The sequence below is a fragment of the Bos indicus genome, chromosome 6, assembly GCF_029378745.1.
Source record: "Bos indicus isolate NIAB-ARS_2022 breed Sahiwal x Tharparkar chromosome 6, NIAB-ARS_B.indTharparkar_mat_pri_1.0, whole genome shotgun sequence".
NCBI lineage: Eukaryota > Metazoa > Chordata > Mammalia > Artiodactyla > Bovidae > Bos > Bos indicus.
Window position 1 is genome coordinate 83,882,305 of NC_091765.1, and position 23,174 is coordinate 83,905,478.

At 36.8% G+C, this 23,174-nt stretch overlaps 1 protein-coding gene and 1 pseudogene across 6 annotated transcripts in view; both read right to left on the minus strand.

Moving 5' to 3' along the window:
* Nucleotides 1-3,647: 3,647 nt before the first annotated feature.
* On the minus strand, nucleotides 3,648-13,506 carry LOC139183644 (large ribosomal subunit protein uL1 pseudogene; annotated as a pseudogene).
* Nucleotides 13,507-13,651: 145 nt separating this feature from the next.
* Nucleotides 13,652-23,174, minus strand: part of CENPC (centromere protein C) — a 93,808-nt gene continuing 84,285 nt past the window's right edge. For 4 of the 6 annotated variants that reach the window (XM_070791529.1, XM_070791528.1, XM_070791526.1 and 1 more), the window contains 3 exons: nucleotides 21,681-21,835; nucleotides 15,595-15,685; nucleotides 13,652-14,046 (listed from right to left, as the gene is read on the minus strand). In XM_070791529.1, coding sequence (XP_070647630.1) covers nucleotides 13,976-14,046; nucleotides 15,595-15,685; nucleotides 21,681-21,835 — 317 coding nt within the window. In that variant the 3' untranslated portion in view covers nucleotides 13,652-13,975. Of the gene's footprint in view, nucleotides 14,047-15,594; nucleotides 15,686-16,732; nucleotides 16,935-21,680; nucleotides 21,836-23,174 lie in introns of those variants that run through there. The other 2 variants (XR_011567211.1, XM_070791527.1) reach the window with 2 other exon arrangements.

Sequence of the window (23,174 nt, forward strand, 5' to 3'; positions counted from 1 at the left end):
TGTCACCATACACTTACAATTTTATGTTGAGAACATATAATTTACTCAGAAAATTTCAAACATGCAATACAGTATTTTTAACTATAGTCACCATTCGGTACATTATATTCCCAGGACTTAATAACTGGAAATTTTTACCTTTTAACCCTCTTCACTCATCTGCCATCCCTTACCTCTGGCAACTACCAGTTTCTTATCAGTGGGTTTTGTTTTTGCTTTAGATTCTACATATAAGTGAAATCACACTGCATTCATCTTTCTCTACCTTATTTAGCATAATGCCCTCAAGGTCCATGTTGTCGCAGATAGCTAGATTTCCTTCTTTTCTGTGTCTGAATAGTATTCCATTTTATATGTGTATGTATGTGTATATATCGGAGAACGCAATGGCACCCCACTCTAGTACTTTTGCCTGGAAAATCCCATGGATGGAGGAACCTGGTGGGCCGCAGTCCATGGGGTCGCTAGAGTCGGACAAGACTCAGCAACTTCACTTTCACTTTTCACTTCCCTGCATTGGAGAAGGAAATGGCAACCCAGTCCAGTGTTCTTGCCTGGAGAATCCCAGAGGCAGGGGAGCCTCGTGGGCTGCCGTCTATGGGGTTGCACGGAGTCGGACACAACTGAAGCGACTTAGCAGCAGCAGCAGCAGTATGTATATATGTGTGTGTGTGTGTGTGTGTGTGTGTGTATACCTCTCACATCTTCTTTAGTAACTCAGTAAAGAATTTGCCTGCAATGCAGGAGACATGAGTTTAATACCTGGGTTCGGAAGATTCCCTGGAAAAGGGAATGGCTACCACCTCATGAGAAGAGTTGACTCATTGGAAAAGACTCTGATGCTGGGAGGGATTGGGGGCAGGAGGAGAAGGGGACGACAGAGGATGAGATGGCTGGATGGCATCACCAACTCGATGGACATGAGTTTGAGTGATCTTCAGGAGTTGGTGATGGACAGGGATGCCTGGCATGCTGTGATTCATGGAGTCACAAAGAGTCAGACACGACGGGCAACTGAACTGAACTGAACCCCCTCTAGTATTCTTGCCTGGAAAAGTCCATGGACAGAGGACTCTGGCTGACTACAGGCCAAAGGGTAGTCAAGAGTTGGATACAACTGAACGACTAACACACACATATAGATCACATCATTTTTATTCATCCACCAGTAGACACTGAGTTTGACTCTATAGCTTGAACCTTGTAAATTATGCTGCAATGAACATGGGAGTGCAGATATCTTTTTGAGCTGGTGTTTTATTTCCTCAGGTAAATAGTCAGAAGCAGAATTTCTGAATCATATGTAGTTTTATTTTTAATTTTTTGAGGAGTCTTCACACTGCTTTCCATAGTGGCTACCTCAATTGACTTTCCTATGAGTAGTCAAATAAGGAAACTAACAATTTTCTTTTCATTTATGTTCCATGTGTTGACTTGATTACAGAGTAATCAGGATGCCTGAAAAAACAACTACCTATGAGTCCAGAAGGGCAAGGAATATCAGAATAATAATAATATCAGAAGGCTGGAAAGATTGAAGAATTAAAAGTGTGTGTCTCATCTATCATAAATTTGGCAAAGGAACATAAAACAATTTGGTAGGCATGAAACGAGTTTGTCAACTTCACATGCCAACTACTGTCCTAATGCTTTATACAGTGATTTTTTACTTATTAAACTTAATATAAACCAAGAACTATGACATAATATTTAGACCCACTTTCCTGACAAATCCTTTAAAATTGAGAACAGAAGACTATTTCCTTAACAATGTAAAGAATATGAAGAATATTTATCTTAAATCAGCATCCCCCTTAACAATGTAAAACTAAATATTTAACTTTTGAAATCAGGAGCAAAACTTTGCTCCGAAGCTTCTGGCCAAAGCATTGAAATAGAAAACCTAAATAAATGTATAACTTTTTTATAAAAGAGAAAAAATACACAGATATGCACACATACACATACAGACACACATACACACATATATATACATGTATATAAATATTCTTTGCAAGTGATTTATAGACTGAACTTATATTTACTATATAAGTCTAAGAAAAGCAGCAGAAAGTTTATCAGAATTAACAAGTTCAAGAAAGTGACTAGATATTAAATATGGGAAATCAATTATTCTCTACTATCTCAGTATTAGCATTAAAATATTTTGAGAAAAAGTAATGTTTCTTTTTTCCAGCTTTATTGAGTTATAATTGACATATATCATTGCATTAAACTGTACAACCTCATGATTTAATACCAGCACCTCACACAATTACACATTTTTTTCTTGTAATAAGAACTTTTAAGATCTACCTTCTTAGCAACTTGTAAATATATATAATAAACTATTATTAACTATAGTCACCATGCTATATATCCTCAGAACTTGTTTATCTTATAACCAGAAATCTGTACATTTGATCTCCCTCACCCATTTTGTTGAGCCTTCACTTCCCCCTCTCCACCTCCCCTCATCCTCTACCCTGCCTTTAGCAACCACCAATCTGTTCTCTGTGAGTCTGACTTTTTAGATTCTATATAAAAGTGAGATCTTTTAATATTTGTCTGTCAGTTTTATTTCACTTTGCATAAAAACAATCTCTTAATAAAAGCAACAAGAAAAAACAAAATTAAGTATCAAATGGTAAACTGCTAATAAGGCTCCAATTATTTAACCTTCCTGTATCCATGCTGTTTGCCATGTGACTTCACAGCTCCTCTTACCAAAGAGGTGGAGGCACTGTATTTCCCCTCATAAAATCTGGACTGCCCTTGGTGACTTGCTTTGGCCAAAAAAATAAGTCTAAGAGTTTTAGAAACTTTAAATATTTTTTCTTGCTTGCTCTTTTCCCTTTACCACTGCCAAAAGAACATACCTGGGACAGCTATCTACCCTGCCAGAAGAAGAAATATGTACAGAATGGCCAAGTTGTACTGATCACCCAGGCAGTCATCCTAGATCAGATAACATTCAGGGGACATCCCACTTCAGATGCAAGTGGCCCAGCCAAGACTAGCAAATTTACCTAAAGTCAAGTCACTCAGTCGTGTCCGACTCTTTGCGACCCCATGGACTGCAGCCTACCAGGCTCCTCTGTCCATGGGATTTTCCAGGCAAGAGTACTGGAGTAGGTTGCCATTGCCTTCTCCAGGGGATCTTCCTGCCCAGGGATTGAACCCTGGTCTCCAGCATTGTAGACAGACGCTTTACAGTCTGAGCCACCAGGGAAGCCCTGGTGGTTAGCAAATTTACCTAACCAACCAAAAACTAACCATAGACAAATATGAAAACTCAGTCAAGACCATTCAAGTCAGGTCCCAATTAGCCAATCCATGAATATCCATAAGATAAATGTCACTGAAGTTTTGCAATAGTTACAACAGTGCTATGATGACAATAGATAATACATACTATTTTAAAATATTACTAACATAGAAGCAAAGCCACTGGCTATGCTATTAACTGCCTCTCTTAGACTCTGACCCTGTGTCCCTAAGGATGAGTATTTAAGAGTATTCTTGCCTCTTGGGAGAGAGTTGCCAAAAAGAGGCATTCCGAAAAAGATCACCTTGGGACTTTGCATGAGCAAAAAATAAAATTTTACTATATTAAGTTATTGATAATTTTGTGTTTTTTGTTGTTGTTGTTTGTTTTGTTTTTATAGCAGATAGCCTAGTGTGTGTTCGGTCATGTTCAACTCTTGCAACCCCATGGACTGTAGCCCTCCAGACTCCTCTGTCCATGGGATTTTACAGACAAGAATACTGGAGTGGGTTGCCATTTCCTTCTCCAGGGGATCATCCCAACCCAGGGATTGAACCCAAATCTTCTGCATCTCCTGCACTGACAGGCAGATTCTTTACTGCTGAGTATATTATTTGAGGCTCCAAATAATATAGTACCTAAGACCAAACTGACTTTCACAATCTTCTATTTTACTTAAATTCAATAACAAAACACTCTGAGCTTAATTATTCCCTGCCTTGCTTATATTCATGTCCTCCTTGATTCAGACCTTTCAATACATAATGAATTATACATAATATATACATAGAGATTATATCCATATTATATCATGTTAACTATACAGATATATGTTCCTTGAAAATAATTTATATACTGAATTTATATTTATAATAAGCATGTTATTATAAATATAAATTCAACATAAAATATTGAGATAATATAATAATAATAATTAATAGTATGTTCCTAAGCTTACACATTCTAATGTATTGCCTAACACAATAATAGTTGGTAAATCATTAAGTCCTTTGGTCAAGGGGACTGATAAGTACCAACTTAAGCCAAAGAGTGGGTGTCTAGGTCAAACCAAAGATAATTTTATTGAGAAAGTTGCTACTGTACACTTACTAGATGCCCAGGCATAAAATAAACATTATTGGAAGATACCAAGAACTATGCAGAATTGCCCTTATGTTGGCACATATATAGCTTATCTTCTTAAAAAGATGTAAGCTTCTTATAGGCAGTTACTGGGTCTTACATATCATTTGTTTCATAGTTCTAAGCATTAGGCAGTAAACCACTAGCAAGCACCTGTGTGTGCAGTTTTTCACTAAATATGGTATCTCCTACAAATCCTTAGAGTGGCTTTCATTAGTTTTGAATCAACTGCAAATAATCACAAAACACTTAAAATTTAAACTAATTAAACCTACTCATTAGGAAAGAAAGTAAATTGAAAAAACATTTGGATTGAAATTTATAATGTGCAAATTCAAATCAAAATAAGTAGAGAACAACAATCTATGGCTTTTTTGACACTGCCTTGGCTATGATTTCTTGGATATGACATCAAAAGCATACATAATAAAAGCAAAAATAAACAAGTGGGACTATTTCAAACTAAAAATCTTCCATATGATAAAGGAAACAATCAACAGAATGAAAAAGTAATCAACAGAATGGGAGAAAATATTTTCAAAATGTATGCCTGATAAGAGGTTAATATTCAAAATACATAAAGAACTCATACAACTCAAAACAAAAAAATGGACAAAAGACTCAAGAAGGCAAATGGCCAATGAGAATATGAAAAGATGTTCAGTATTGCCAATCATCAAGAAAATATAAATCAAAACCACAATGAAGTATCACCTCTCACCTCTTAGAATTGTTTTTATCAAAAAACAAGACAACAAGCCTTACAACAATGTGGACAAATTAGAACCCTTGTACACTGTTGGTAGGAATGTAATATGGTGCAGTGGCTATGGCAAACAATATAAAATTCCTGAAAAAATAAAAAACAGAACTACCATATGATCCAGCACTTATTTGTATATATCTTAAACAAATGAAAGTAGTATCTCAGAGAGATATCTACACTCCTTGAAGAATTATGTTCCTTGAAGAATTATTTACAATAGCCAAGATATGGAATCAAAGAGCCATCAGTGATGAATGGATAAGGAAGATATAGTATATACATTAAAATGGAATACTATTTAGTCTTTAAAATGAAGGAAATCCTTCCATATGCAACAATGCAAATGAATCTCCAAGACACTATGCTACGTGAAATAAGCCAGTCACAAAAGGACAAATACTACATGACTCCACTCATGAGACATCTGAAGTAGTAGTGGATTTTGCCAAGATGTTGGAGGTGAAACAGGGAGTTGCTGTTCGATGAATATAAAGTTTCACTTATACAAGATAAACATGTTCTGGAGATATACTGTATAACACAATGTTATTAATGTTAACAAAATTATACTGTGCACTTAACATTTTGTTAAGAGGGTAGATATCATGTTAAATGTTCTTACCACACAAAACAAATAGGCATAAGGAAACTTCTGGGGGTGATAGATATGTTTATTACCTTGATTATTGTGAATTCATGGGCATGCATATTATATCCAAACTCATCAATTGTATACATTAAATATGTGTAGTTTTTAAATATTACAACTCTATGTTGTTGTTGTTGTTCAGTCACCAAGTCATGTCTGACTCTTCATGACGCCACGGACTGCAGCACACCAGGCTTCCCTGTCCCTCACCATCTCCCCGAGTTTGCCCAGGTTAACGTCCATTGTATCGGGAATATCATCCAACCATCTCATCCTCTGTCACCCCCCTTCTCCTCCTGTCCTCAGTCTTTCCCAGCACTGAGGGAAAGTGCTGGGAAAGCCAATTCATTGGCTTGTTTCCAATGAGTTGGCTGTTTGCATCAGGTGACTAAAGTATTGGAGCTTCAGCTTCAGAATCAGTCCTTTCACAGAGTATTTAGGGTTGATTTAAGATGCACTGGTTTGACCTCCTTGCTTTCCAAGGAACTCTAAAAAGTCTTCTCTAGCACCACAGTTCAAAAGCGTCAGTTCTTAGGCACTCTTGCCTTTTTTATTGTTCAGCTCTCACATCCATCCATGACTAGTGGGAAGACCATAGCCTTGACCATACAGAACTTTGTCAGCAAAGTAATATCTTTGCTTTATAATACTGTCTAGGTTTGTCATAGCTTTCCTGCCAAGAAGCTATCGTCTTCTAATTTCACGGCTACAGTCACCATCTGCAGTGACTCTGAAAGTGAAAGTGTTAGTCGCTCAGTTGTGTCCAACTCTTTACGAGTCCATGGACTGTGGCCTGCCAGGCTCCTCTGTCCATGGAATTCTCCAGGCAAGAATACTGGAGTGGGTAGCCATTTCCTTCTCCAGGGGCTCTTCCTGACCCAAGGCTCGAACCCAGGCCTCCTACATTGCAGGCAGATTCTTTACCATCTGAGCCACCAGGGAATCAGTAACTTTAGAGCCCAACAAGAGGAAATCTGTCACTGCTTCCAACTTTTCCCCTTCTATTTGCCATGAAGTGATGGGACTGGATGACATGATCTTATTTTTTTTAATATTGAGTTTTAAGTCAGCTTTTTCACTCTCCTTCTTCACCCTCAACTTCCCTGGTGGCTCAGATGGTAAAGCATCTGCCTACAATGTGGGAGACCTGGGTTCAATCCCTGGGTCAGGAAGATCTCCTGGAGAAGGAAATGGCAAGCCACTCCAGTATTCTTGCCTGGGAAATCCCATGGATGGAGGAGCCTGGTAGGCTACAGTCCATGGGGTCGCAGAGTCGGACCCAAATGAGTGACTTCACTTCACTTTCTTCACCCTTAAGAGGCTCTTTGCTTTCTGGCTTTAGAGTGGTAACATTCACATATCTGAGGTTGTTGACATTTCTCCCAGAAACCTTGATTCCAGCTTGTAATTCATCCAGCCTGGCATTTTGCATGATGTGCTTTGCATATAAATAAACAAGCTGACAATAACAGCTTTATTGTACTCCTTGCTCAATCCTGAACCAGTCAGTTGTTCCATACGGGATTCTAACTGTTGCTTCTTGACCTGCATCTCAGTTTCTCAGGCGACAGGTAAGATGCTCTGGTACTCCCATCTCTTTAAGAGTTTCCCACAGTTTTTCATGATCCATACAGCCAAAGGCTTAGCATGGATAACCATGACAGTGTAATCTCTCAGAGCCAGACATTCTGGAGTGTGAAGTCGACATTCTGGAATGTGAAGTGGGCCTTAGGAAGCACTGTTGCCAATAAAGCTAGTGGAGGTTTTGGAGTTCCAGCAGAGCTATTTAAAATCCTAAATGATGCTATTACAACTTGATAAAGCTTTTTTAAAAAGTGAAAAAGATTCTCCTGTCATCCAATTAACCTCGACTGTCTTATTAACCTAGGGTGGTTGAAACTAAAAAGGCAAGGCACTGCAATAGCTGATAAGTCATAGGTATTTTTAAAAGGCTCAGATAAATGAATTTATCTAAACTATTAACAGGTGGCAGAAAAAAATATTGAGGAAAAATAAAATAATAAATGTAAAAGGCTGTAAAGGTTATAAAAGACAGAGTCAAAGGAGAATATATGTTGTATGTGTTGCCAGTGGTGAAAGCTACATTAATGCAAGGGTTGAGAAGATAGATGGAAAAACAAGGACAAGCTGTTTTCAGATTATAAAGTATCCTAAGCCAAGGTTTTATAAAACAACATTTGGCAGTTTTACAAATTGAGCATAATCATACCATACAACCCATGCATCACATTTCTAGGTAGTTGACCAACTGAGTTGAAAACTTATATTCACACAAAACCTACTTTCAAATGTTTATAGTAGCTTTATTCATAACTGCCAAAAACTGGCAGCAACCAAATGTCCTTCAGTAGGTGAATGGATAAACAAACACTGATGGATCCATACAATGGAATTCTGTTTATAAGTTAAAAAAAAAAAATTATCTATCAAGCCCCCAAAAGGCATGTAGGAATCTTAAATGCTTATTGCTAAGTGAAATGACCCATTATAAAAAGGTTATACACTATATAATTCCAAGTACATGACATTGTGAAAAATGCCAACTATAGACACTATAAGATCATTTTTAAAGAGGTTAAAGAGGCAAAACACAGGGAATTTTTAGGTCAGTGAAGCTATTCTGCATGATTCTGTAATGGTGGATGCATGACACTATGCGTTTATCAAAACCCATAGGAATTTACAGTACAGTTAAATAAAACATGCAAATTTTTACAGAATTATTTAGGTCAGAGTATCTCCAGATAGAATGCAGATGTGACAAAACAATCTAACTGTATTAGAAATGCATCAAACAATTTCACTGAAGGGGTGAGAGAGACATGGGTGCTGACCCAAGTAACTCTGGAAATGAGTGGAGTCTATTAGACTAAAGGCAAAAGAATGGTACATAAACATTATATTATAGTTGACTGCTCCTTCATGGATCACAACCTTGGCCTGGCAAAAGTGCTTGCATAACTCAGTGAAGCTACGTGCCATTCTTTACAGGGTTACCCAAGATGGACAGGTCATAATGAAGAAAGAGTTCTGACAAAACGTGGTCCACTGGAGGAGGAAATGGCAAACCACTCCAGTATTCTTGCCTCAAGAACCCCACGGACAGTGTAAAAAGGTCAAACAGATATGATGCCGGAAAATAAGGACCCCAGTTAGAAGGTGTCCAATATGCTACTAGGGAAATGGAGGGCAATCACTAATAGCTCCAGAAAAAATGAAGTGGCTGGGCCAAAGCGGAAATGATGCTCAGTTGTGGAAGGGTCCGGTGGTAAAAGTAAAGTCCAATGCTATAAAGAACAATCTCACACAAGAATCTGGAATGTTAGGTGAATGATCAAGGTAAACTGGATGTGGTCAAGCAGGAAATGGTAAGAGTAAACATCAATGTCTTTGGAATCAGTGAACTAAAATGTACAGGAATGAGTGAATTTAATTGAGATGACCATTATATCTACTACTGTGCACAAGAATTTCTTAGAAGAAATGGAATAGCATTCACAGTCAACAAGAGTCCAAAATGCAGTTACTTGGGGGCAACCTCAAAAATGACAGAATATTCTGTTTGTTTACGAGGCAAACCATTCAACAAGACAGTAATTCAAGTCTATGCCTCAACCACTGATGCCAAAGCAGCTGGTTATTACCAGTTTTGTAAAGACTTATAACACCTTCTAGAATTAACACTAAAAAAAGAAGTTCTTTTCATCATAGGAGACTGGAATGTAAAAGTAGGAAGTCAAGAGATACCTGGAAAAACAAGCAAGTTTGGCCTTGGAGTGAAAAATGAAGCAGGGCAAAGGCTAACAGAGTTTTGTCAAGAGAACACGCTGGTCATAGCAAACATCCTTTTCCAAAAACCCAAGAGACAACTCTATACATGGATATCACTAGATGATGAATACCTAAATCATACTGATTATGTGCTTTGCAGACAAAGATGGAGTTCTATACAGTCAGCAAAAACAAGGCCTGGAGCTAACTGTGGCTCAGATCATCAGCTCCTTATTGCAAAATTCAGGCTTAAATTGAAAAAAGTAGAGAAAACCACTAGGCCATTCAGTTCAGTTCAGTCGTTCATTCATGCTCAACTCTTTGCAACCCTATGGACTGCAGCATGCCAGGCCTCCCATCCATCACCAACTCCCAGAGCTTGCTCAAACACATGAGTTTGAGCAAGGCCATTCGGGTATGACCTAAATCAAATCCCTGATAACTATAAGTGGAGGTGACAAGTATTAACAGAATTAAGGGATTAGGTCTGGTAGAGGGAGTATCTGAAGAACTATGGACAAAGGTTTATAACATTGTAGAGGAGGCACTGACTTAAACCATCCCATAGAAATAGAAATGCTAGAAGGCAAAGTCGTTATCTGAGTTGGCTTTACAAATAGCTGAGGGAAGAAGAGAAGCAAAAGGCGAGAGAGAAAGGGAAAGATATAACCAACTGAATGCAGAGTTCCAGAGAATACCAACGAGAGATAAGAAGGCCTTTTGAGATGAAAAATGCAAAGAAACAGAAGAAAACAATAGAATGGGAAAGACTAGAGATATCTTCAAGAAAACTGGAGATACCAAGGGAACATTTTCTGTAAGGATGGGCATGATACAGGACAGAAACAGTAAGGACCTACTAAAAGCAGAAGAAACTATGAAGAGGTGGCAAGAATACACAGAACTATACAGGGTGTTAATGTGTATCAAAGTAATGCTCAAAATTCTCCAAGCCAGGCTTCAGCAATACGTGAATCATGAACTTCCAGATGTTCAAGCTGGTTTTAGAAAAGGCAGAGGAACCAGAGATCAAATTGCCAACATCTGCTGGATCATCAAAAAAGCAAGAGAGTTTCAGAAAAACATCTATTTCTGCTTTATTGACTACGCCAAAGCCTTTGACTGTGTGGATCACAATAAGCTGTGGAAAATTCTGAGAGATTATACAAGACCACCTGACCTGCCTCTTGAGAAATCTGTATGCAGGTCAGGAAGCAATAGTTAGAACTGGACATGGAACAACAGACAGGTTCCAAATAGGAAAAGGAGTATGTCAAGGTTGTATATTGTCACCCTGCTTAGTTAACTTATATGCAGAGTACATCATAAGAAACACTGGGCTGGAAGAAGCACAAGCTGGAATCAAGATTGCCGGGAGAAATATCAATAACCTCAGATATGCAGATGACACCACCCTTATGGCAGAAAGTGAAGAAGAACTAAAGAGCCTCTTGATGAAAGTGAAAGAGGAGAATGAAAAAGTTGGCTTAAAGTTCAACATTCAGAAAATTAAGATCATGGCATCGGGTCCCCTCACTTCATGGCAAATAGATGGTGAACAAGTGGAAACAGTGTCAGACTTTATTTTTTTGGGCTCCAAAATCACTGTCAATGGTGACTGCAGCCATGAAATTAAAAGACGCCTACTCCTCGGAAGGAAAGTTATGACCAACCTAGACAGCATATTAAAAGCAGAGACATTACTTTGTCAACAAAGGTCCGTCTAGTCAAGGCTATGGTTTTTCACATCCATACAGTAGTCATGTATGGATGTGAGAGCTGGACCATAATAAAAGCAGGCTGAGTGCTGAAGAACTGATGCTTTCAAATTGTGGTGCTGGAGAAGACTCTTGAGAGTCCCTTGGACAGCAAGGAAATCAAACTAGTCAATCCTAAAGGAAATCAACCATGAATATTCATTGGAAGGACTGATGCTGAAGCTCCAATACTTTGGCCACCTGATGCAAAAAGCCGACTCACTGGAAAAGACCATGATGTTGGGCAAGATTGAGGGCAGGAGGAGGAGGAGGCAGCAGAGGATGAGATGGCTAGATGGCATCACTGACTCAATGGACATGAGTTTGAGCAAATTCCAGAAGAAAATGAAGGACAGGGAAGACTGGTGGGCTGCAGTCCATGCGGTCGCAAAGAATTGGACACAACTTAGCTACTGAACAATAGCTGCCATAGTGAATTCTCCAATGCATCTGAGCAAAACAATTTGTAAATCTTCTGGAAAGGATGCCATTAAGAACATTTGTGATTCATGGTAAGAGGTCAAAATATCAACATGAACATAGAAGTCTGGAAGAAGTTGATCACAACCCTCATGGATGACTGAATGGTTCAAGATTTTAGTGGAGGAAGGAACTGAAGATGTGGTGGAAACAGTAAGAGAACTAGATTCAAAGTGGAGTCTGAAGCAATGTGACAATTGCTACAATATCCTAAGATATCCTAAGATCAAGGTTGCTTAAGGATGAGAACAGAAGGTTGTTTCTTGATATGGAATTTATTCCAGGTGAAAATGTCAGAAAGACTGTCAAAATAACAGGATTGTTTAAAATGACGATTGCTTAAAATGACAACAAAGAATTTAGAATTTTATCATTGATAAAACAGCAGCAAGATTTGAGAGGATTGACTACAATTTTGTGAGTTCTTCTATATGGAAAACTATCAAAAAACACTGGCATGTTATAGAGAAATCATTTGTGAAAGGAAGTCAATGCTGCTGCTGCTGCTGCTAAGTCACTTCAGTCATGTCTGACTCTGTGCGACCCCATAGATGGCAGCCCACCAGGCTCCCCCGTCCCTGGGATTCTCCAGGCAAGAACACTGGAGCGGGTTGCCACTTCCTTCTCCAATGCATCAAAGTAAAAAGTGAAAGTGAAGTCGATCAGTCATGTCTGACCCTCAGCGACCCCATGGACTGCAGCCTTCCAGGCTCCTCCGTCCATGGGATTTTCCAAGCAAGAGTACTGGAGTGGGGTGCCATTTCCTTCTCTGAAGGAAGTCAATCTCCAAAGATGCAGCAATTGATCAATGTTGTCTTTTTTTTTTTTAATGGTGGCAGTATCATTAAACTGTGCCTTAGTACAGATGTTGGGGCTTGCCTATGGTGCTCTTAATGTACAGACTGGACATTCTGCTAGTTTTTCTTGTGCAATGACACCAGAAGTTTAACAGCTAAGTGGATGTTGTACACAAGCTCATCATCCATCATCTTCACATGGCCAACAGCCACTGACAGACACAGCATCTTCTTTATCTGAAACTTGATCATGGACTTTACGTCATCAACTTTGGCCATCATGTTCTCATTGTGGGTCAGCAAGGAAGGGAGTTTGCCAATGTTATTCAGGCGTGGGCCCAGGATTTATGGGACCTGCTTAAACAGAGATTCTGGAGCCAAAAAGTCATACTTGTTGGCTAGCTTCTTGACCCGTTTTCTATTCTTATTTTCTTCAGTGCCTTGATGTTCATATGGGAGATTTATCCACAGCCTTAGCCTCATCACAGTGCTGCTGGTCTCCCAGAACATATATGGAGAACTTGGTAAGGGGAATGAACTTAAGCCTGAGAGTGCTGAGAAGTGTTTGTCCTTCTGAGGTCACAGTTCTTCAGGCTGATCTGAAGATCCACCATTTCCAGAACATTTTGGCACTTGTGTTGATTCCCATGCAGGACTTCCTGCACTGTCTCATACAGGGTGTCACAGAAGACTTCACTGCTCATGATGCCTCGTGCCACAATAACTAGAAAAAAGTTGCTGTCTTATTTTTAAAAACTACCACAGCCACTCCAAAACTTCAGCAACCACTACCTTGATCAGTCAGCAGCCATCAACATCAAGCCAAGACCCACCACTAGAAAAATGATGATGACTCACTGAAGGAATCAATAATGGTTAGCTTCCTTAAGGTATATGCATTAATTTTTAGACATAAAACTATTGCACACCTAACAGATGATAGCATAATGTAAATATAACTTTTATATATACTGGGAAATCAGAAAATTCATGACTCACTTTATTACAATATCTGCTTTATTGTGGTGGTCTGAAATCAAACCATGACATTTCCGAGGTTTGTCTGTATATCCCCAAGAGCAGTGATTTTGGTATTCCTTTCGTGTTATTAAAAACTATGGGCATCACTACAGGTTATGTGTATATTTGTGGAAAAATCAGAAAATACATATGGAAATTTGATTTTTACTGAAAGAAATATACAACACAAAAATTTTTAAACTTAACAATTACAAATATAGCCATCTCAACTGCACAATGTGTTTTATATGTACATATGTTTATATATATATATACACATGTACTTAAACTTTGCTTCATCTTTCAACTTTTTATCTGAGTAAAAAGAAGAACACTTTCCTCATTCAGGAGATTTTTGATGTTGTAATAATTACCTAGAAATAAAATAAAATTAAAAATTACTTCCATAGGAATCATTTCCTTTTGATTAAACATTTAGTCATCACTATGTCAGTTACGATATATAGTGTCGAAAAAACTGACTCATCTAACCCCAAATTAACTCTTATCTAATTCTACAAACTGAAAAATCTAATAGTTAACCACCACCTATGATCTAGATAAAGCTTGAAAATACACAAACTTCACATCATTCTAATAATGAATGCAAAAACAAATTAGACAAAGGTGTAGGTAGGAAAAAAAAATCTCCCTCTGAGCCCAATCATGTTTTGGGGTTGTTGTTTTTTTTAATTGAAGTATAGTTGATTTAGGTGATTTCCAATGTTATATTAGTTTCAAGCATACAACAGTGATTCAATTATTTTTGTAGACTATACTCCATTTAAAATTATAAAATATTTTCTATATTCCCTGTGCTGTACATTACATCCTTGTATCTTTTTATTTTTTCCTAGTAGTGTGTACCTCATTACTCTTCACCTGTCTTGTCCCTTCCCTTTATCCCTCTCTCTGCTGGTAACCACTAGTTTGTTCTCTATGACTCTTATTCTTGTTTTGTTATATTCATTTATTTTTTAGATTCCACATATAAATGAAAACAAACAGTACCTGTCTTTGTCTGTCTAACTTACTGAACACAATTATTAGGTCTTTGGAACCACTATGGATTCCTCTAAACGAGACATAGACAACATAGAGATAAGTATAAAAGATACTTATAAAAGATAAGTAAAAAAGTATTAATGAAAAATAAAATTTCAAAGTTAAAAGGTAGCAAATGTAACTCAAATAAATTAGATAATTAGTAACAGCAAATGCAAAATACACATGGACAGCTGCGCATAAGGCAAATTTATAGTGCTGCATACAATACCGTGACTTTTATTAGACTTTTTATTACAAATTCATACATATTAGGATTAACTTAATGAGTTTAAACTGTTCACAACAGTGTTGGCACATATAAAGGACTATATAAACTTAGCTATTATTATAGTTTTGTTTTTTCATTAGAATGTAAGCTCCACAAGGGCAGGGATTTTTGCCTGTTTGTTCATTTATGTATCTCACTTTCAAAGCAATGTTTGGTAGACTCTTAATCACATTTATTGAATGAACAATTGAACAAACTAAAATTCCTACCTTCAAAGACTTTTGCTCTTCAATAGCTGATGAAAGACACTACCCTGCATGTTTAAAATAACCAACTAAAAATTGTTTGATTACATAATGTCTTTGCGATAACATGGGGAAATAATTTTACTTCTATGCTGGATATAATATATCTCCTAACTAAGTATTTTTATATTCAATTAGCAACTCTTATTCAATTTTTATGTATCAAAATACTAATATACCAACATTTATCTAAACAAAAAAATTAAAATATGCACTAAAATGTTTGACATCAGTTGTATCATGCTTCATTTTGACCACTGTGGCTTCCATTTTCATGGTGTTCCTGAGCAACTATACAAGTATTTAACTATGCGAAAGAAAAAGTTTTTAATTACTCTTACCTGAAGGAACATAGAATGAATCCCCGGTTGTTATTATATAAGGTGTTTCATGTAAGGTACATAAAAGGTAACCAAGATTAACATAAAAAACCTGTAAAATTAAAAATTAAAACCTCATTTTCAAATTGTAACACCGCAACTATACTCCAAAAAACTTAAACATTGAAGGCACAATAATGGTCCAATCTAATCACATAAACTTTACGTGAAAGTGGATAATTTTCCTACTGCAAGCAGAAGGGAAAGATGAAGCAGAGGAGAAGTTAGAGAAATCTGAAGCATGAAAAGTACTTTCACTGTTGCTGGTGCTGAAGACAACCATGAACCAAGGAGTGTAAACTATTTCTAGACACCTTGGCCAATAGCCAGTAAAGAAATAGGAACCTCAGTCTTACAACAACAAGTAACTGAATTCTGCCAACAGAATGAATTTGAAAGCAGATTCATTCTAAGGGCATTCAGAGAGCAATACAGGTCTTTGGACATCTTGAGTCTAGCCTAGTGATACTCTAAGCAAAAACTCAGTCAAGCCCACCCAATTTCTAACTTATACAACTGTGAGATAATACATGAATGTTGTTTAAATTGTGTAGTAATTAAGTAAAGCAGTAATACAGAAAACTAATACAAGAAATTTCTTTTGTTATTATTTACTGTTTTTTTAAATTCAGAACCATTGTAAAGAACATCACTTAACTATATTAGAAGAGTAGCTAGGTTTTATGTATACCTCTATAAAGGTTACATACTTGGTATATGTAACTTAATCTGAAGAATCTAAAAGAACAAAAATTTTCTTTTAAAAAAGTACATTTAAAGCACCAACATTAAGAAAGTAAAAGAGGAAAAATGTAGTGCTCAATTGTACAGGTTTCCATAGTCAAGCAGGGCAAAATTTTACATTTTACACAGAGATACCACTTGACAATAATCTATTTTATTTTGACAACTAAATATAAATTTAGGGCCCTCAAACTTTGATATTCAAATTCTGAGATTCAGCCATCAAGAATATTTGCTTCAGAGAATTATGCCTCCTGCTCCTCCTTTTCTTACCATTTCTGTAAAAAGAGCCTAAAATACCAGAAAAAGAAGAGCAGCTAGAGCTTATATAGTACCCACACCATGCAAGACACTGTTCTAAGCACTTCATTTTTATTCATTTAATGTATGCATCTGTCAGTGAGACAGCACTATTTTAAGAGCTTTCCACAGATGAAGAAGATGAGGCATGGAAGAGTGTAAATTTCCAAGGTCACAATGTAAATGGAAGAGCAGGAATCTGAACTCAGGTATTCTGACTCCAGGATCCATGTTCTTAAGTCACTACAATACACTCCCTCAAAGGAAAAAAAAAAAAAGTTCTTAAAGTGGTTCTAAAGGCACTTATATAATTTAATAAAACAAATAAATATTTTTATTACCAAAAATAGCCTTAAAAAAAAAAGGTAACACATACTGTACCCAGAGGCCAAGTATACGTTTCTAAATGTTGTTTGCTTATCTATTCAATTTGGCTCTCTAAGCATACCTCTCCCCATTTCTGTAAACATTTTACTAAGAATGCTTTTGAAATACACAAAAACAGAATGACACTCTCCCACAAATAAATATCAAATACCAATAACCCTTTATTTTCAAAATCTGTTTTCCCCATTCCGTATTATTTTGAAATGAATGCCCAACACCATAATTACCTGTAAGTATTTCAATGTGTACTGAAAGATCAAAGTCCTTTTTTAAAACATGACAACACTGTTGTCACACATAAATATAAATGAGTATTTAGTATTAATAATGCACACTCAATATTCAAATTCCCAATTATCTCATAAATGTCCACGGAGATAACCACTGTCCTGAATTTTGTATTTATTATTCTCTTGTTTTCATTACAGTTCTTATCAGGCAAAAATGGATCTTTAAAAATAACTTTTTAATTTTGTATATTTCTGAATTTATATAAATGGAATTAGATTGAATGTATAACTCCTTGATTTGTTTTTCACTCAGAGTATGGGCATTTTTGAAGTGAAGTGAAGAAGTTAAGTGAAGTCACTCAGTCATGTCTGACTCTTTGCAACCCCATGGACTATATAGCCTATCAGGCTCCTCCGTCCGTGGGACTTTGCAGGCAAGAGTACTGGAGTGGGTTGCCATTTCCTTCTCCAGGGGATCTTCCCCACCCAGGGATCGAACCCAGGTCTCCCACATTGTGGGCAGATGCTTTATCCTCTAAGCCACCCATTTGCTTCTTATGTTTTTGCTACTGTAAAATATTTTTTTTTAATAACATATCTGCTTTCCTATTGAGTTATCATTATCTTTGAAATTCTAAAACATTTATATTCTGGATACTAATCACTTGTTGGTTATCTATATGGCAAGTATTTCGATCTAGTTTTAGCTTAAGCTTTCTTTGCTTAAGCTTTTTTTGTAGTCTTTTGAATAAGAGCTGTTGATACTAATTTAATCAAATAAAATTTTCTTTTTCATTTGTTAAAAAAGAAAGGGTTTGTTTCAACTGGGATCCAACTAAGAGTCAGTGCTTGATCTATGGTCAGTGCTTGATCTATCTTTTAAAACACTCAGTCTATGGCATGGTTCTCAATTTGGGGGTGATTTTGCCCCTCAGGGGACAACTGGCACCGTCTGTGGACATTTTTAATTTTCACAACTAGAGTACTATTGGAATCTAATGCCAAGAGGCCTGAGATGCTTATAAACATCTTACAAGGCACAGGATAACAAAATGTTGAGAACCCTGATCTCTGTACATTCCACTTGGTTGTCTTTTTTATTCCTTACATCTTATTTAGTAAGTAAATCAACCAGCAAAATTTGTTTTAAAAATCTTTACACAGCTGGATTTTGCTGGGTAAACCCAGGGTGTCATTTGTAAAGTCTGCTATTCTTTACTTCCTATAAACTGGTTGTTAGAACCAAGGACTTAACTTCAGATGATATTATGTGGAGGTTTTGCTTTTTAAAGGAGGTGGGGAAGACAGGACTACTTTATACGCAGTGTTGTATTCTTCCATAGGAGGCACATAATGTTTGGCTGTGTTCTTTTTAGATGTTAGTGTATGATGATGCTAGATCCAACAGTTTATTGGGTGTTGTAAAATGGTAATATTCTATCCTAACATTCCTTCTTTTATTAACTGGAATATTTCTACAAGGGTAAACTTCCCTTCCTCTATTATTTGGTTACCTAGTAATACAGTTTATACGAGAACAGCAAAATAAACGTTTAATTATTTCCCTTTATTTGCCATATTTGTTGTCAAAGTGAGTTGGTGTCATAGTATTTGCCAACAGCAATGAAATAAGTTTTTCTTTTTGTAGTAGTCTTACAAATTCATGGATTTAAATATAATTGATATCTATCAATCCAATGAAATTATTCTTATTGATACTCAAGTTTTCACATCTTTGTCCAGAGAAAGCATCTTCAAGCTGGATTCTGAAACCTTATGACCCAATCCTAATGGTTTTTGATAGTTTGCTATCGGGTATGATAAAATACTCCAAGCTTAGTCCCAGGCCTGGGATCAGACATTTCTTGAGGAACTCTGGTTCCTTTAAGCATGTTGTGTCACCTTTTTGTTTTTTAGTTCTGGAACAATTATTGCCTACTTTTTCAAATATTTCTCCCTTTTGCTCATTTGGGTTTTTTCTCGATTCTGTTTATATCTGTTCTTCCATACCATCTAACTTTAATATTTTCCACTTCTTAATATCCTCTTGTCTTCTAGGAAAGCTCCACAACAAACTCCCAGTTAATTTGTTAATTTCTCTGTGGTTTGATTTTAATAAATCTACCAATGCTACTTTCTCCCTTATGTGGTTCTCCATCTTGCCCTTTTGCTTCTCAAAAGCATGTATTTAAAAGTGTGCTTCATTCTTTCAAAAATGTAAAAATACTCCACTGTTATTAAAAAACTTAACTCTGATTTTCATTATAAAACGTTAAAGGCAATATTTAGAAGAAATAAAAATAAACTATAATCACTTACTAACATGTTATTTTTCTATAGTTCCTTCAAATTTCTGTCATTTTCATTTTTTATTTTAGCAGAAAAAAACAAAAAGGATTTTCTGTCTAAAACATTTAAGGATTAACATTTAAGAATAAACATTTAATCAAACTGCAGACAGAAAATTCTTCCAGTACAGCTATTCTTCAAAATGCTTTGTATAATACCTGGAATACGTAAGTGTTATATAACTGATTATTATATGTGTGTATGCTAAGCTGCCTCAGTCGTGTTTGACTCTTTGAGACCCCATGGACTGTAGCTCGCCAGGCTCCTCTGTCCAGGGGACTCTCCTGGCAAGAATACTGGAGTGGGTTGCCATTTCCTCCTCCAGATTATTATATATAATGGTTTATTTCATTACTAAGTCAAAATATTGGAGAAGGAAATGGCAACCCACTCCAGTGTTCTTGCCTGGAGAATCCCATGGACAGAGAAGCCTGGTAGGCTGCAGTCCATGGGGTCAAACAGAGTCGGACATGACTGAATCGACTTGGCAGCAAGTCAAAAGATAAATATAAGCATTTTCTTCCCATAGCACATTTCAGTGGTTTCCAGTTTCAAAAATTACTCTCAATGTTAAAATAAGTAACTACCTATGTTCAGGTTCCCTAGCTTTTATTTTCCTAGGAAAAAATTCTGAAATGACATTCATAAGTGAAAGTCTACAAATTATTTACAGGTTATAGTTAAAAGTCTACAAATTATAAATCAATAATTTCTACTAACTCAGTAATTGTAAAGTATGCCTTATTTTTAATATGGATTCCTTTGAATGTTAGACAGGTTAAACATTTTCAAATATTTACTAGATATTCAATATTCCTTCCTTCTAAAGGAATAAAAACATTATATCTTATTAATACTATTAATAGTATTAATACTATTAGTTTAATGATGACATTTCATAATGCTTATTTTCATTATTAACTGTTTCTTAATGATTACACAGGGATTATCTATTACTTCAGTTAGTTTAATATGTCATTTTTACTCTTTTAATATGACCTGGAGATCTATAACATTTTAAGACTGGATTAAAGAAAACCTTTAAATACTTTAGATCTGGATTCTACATACTATGTGGTGGTGGTGGTGGTTTAGTGGCTAAGTTGTGCCCAACTCTCATGACCTGATGGACTATAGCCCACTAGGCTCCTTTGTCCATGGGATTTCCCAGCCAAGAATACTGGAGCAGGTTGCCATTCCCTTCTCCAGGGGATCTTCCTGACCCAGGGATCAAATTTGTGTCTCTCGCACTGCAGGCAGTCTCCTGCACTGCAAGCAATTCTTTACCACTGAGCCACCAGGGACGCCTGACATTGCTATATAGAGTAATACAATGAAAGTGAAAGTCACTCAGTCACGTCCACTCTTTGCAGCTTCCTGCCAGGCTCCTCTGTCCATGGAATTCTCCAGGCCAGAATACTGGAGTGGGTAGCCATTCCTTTCTCCAGGGGATCTTCCTAACCCAGGGATAGAACCCAAGTCTCCACACTGCAGGCAGATTCTCTACTGTCTGAGCCACCAGGCAAGTCCAAGAATACTGGAGTGGTTAGCCTATCCCTTCTCTAGTGGATCTTCCCAACCCAGGAAGCCAACAGGGGTCTGCTGCATTGCAGGCAGATTCTTTACTAGCTGAGCTACCAGGGAAGCCCCAAGTAATAGAATAGTTCCCAGTCATCAATCTGCTGTTATAATCAGTGACATGATTTTGAAGTCTTTTAAATTCTTTATTTCTAAACTTCATGATTAAAGAAATGAGATTTAGACTTAATCTCAATAATCTTCTCTAGCTCTAAAATTCTAATGACTTGTTTGCAAATCTAATTTTGAAGATACTTTTAAGGCCATTCCCTAAACTTCTAAATCTCAAGACTACACTGCTATACACAGAACACCCTTCGGTTGACTGACTTTAAACATCTGAAAAAAAATTAAAAATTACCTATGTACTATAGTAACAGAATGCTTCATCAAGTCCAATAACTTAGAGTTGTGCCAAGATCAAAACATATATATCAATATATGGAGAAATATACTCACCAATGTATCTAGGCCTACATGCTGCTTTCCCTTTTCTTGAAGTGGTCCTAATACCAATTTTCCACTAGAAAAAAACGGTGTATCCAATGTTTTATATACTTTCAACTCATCATGTTCAACACAAAATTGGTATGTATCTCGTGGCCTTATAAGATCTAAAGGGAAAAAATTAATATAAGTATAAAGTAATAGCAATGACATTGTTCATTGATATAGCATATACACACATGTGCGTGCATGCTAAGTCGCTTCAGTCAACCAACTTTTTGCGACCCTGTGAACTGTAGTAGCCCGCCAGGCTCTTCTGTCCACGGGATTCTCCAGGCAATTATACTGGAGTGAGTTGCCATTCCCTTCTCCAGGGGATCTTCTCAAACCAGGGATCAAACCTGTGTCTCTTATACACATTCATAAATAAAAACATAAACCTGTCCTAGAAAGATAGATGTGATTAAGAGCACTGACTCTGGACCTAGAAAGGTCACATTGTATCTTTGTCTTCCAAGCTGAATGACCTTAGCCAAGCTGCTTATCCTCTATTTCATTTCCTTTTCTATAAAATGTGATAAAAATAGTTTATCTATGTTAGAGTTGGGAATATCAAATGAATTAATGTGTATAAAGTATTTAAAACACTGGTACAAAGTAAGCATTCAGTAAGCTTTGTTAATAATATTTTATTATTTATTATTAACAATGGCAATATTATCATTTCCCCTATAATAACTCAGATGAAAAACAAAATCAGCTAAGAGACAAGAAAAGATTCCTTATCCTTAAAAAGTTCAATATAACATGTGCGTGTGTGTGTGTATGAAGTCGCTCAGTTGTGTCCGACTCTTTGTGACCCCATGGACTGTAGTCTACCAGGTTCCTCCATCCATGGGATTTTCCAGGCAAGAATACTGGAGTGGGTTGCCATTTCCTTCTCCAGGAGATCTTCCGGACCCAGGGATTGAACCTGGGTCTCCTGCATTGTAGGCAGACGCTTTACCATCTGAGCCACTAGGGAAACTCTAACTCAGGTCTTCCGCATTGCATGGCAGATTCTTTACCAGCTGAGCCACAAGGGAAGCCCAATATAACATAGCCACACTACAAATGTATCATCATCATCATGCCAATAAATACCTTTGTGACTGATTAAGTAACAATATTTTTTATTTATCAGGTAGAGGCTCTAAATAACCAGTTCAAACTGTAGCTCCCAAATTACTATATCATTTTTTATTTTTTTGTGTGTGATTTTTTTTTAATTTTATTTTTAAACTTTACATAATTTTATTAGTTTTGCCAAATATCAAAATGAATCCGCCACAGGTATACATGTGTTCCCCATCCTGAACCCTCCTCCCTCCTCCCTCCCCATACCATCCCTCTGGGTCGTCCCAGTGCACTAGCCCCAAGCATCCAGTATCGTGCATCGAACCTGGACTGGCCACTCGTTTCTTACATGATATTTTACATGTTTCAATGCCATTCTCCCAAATCTTC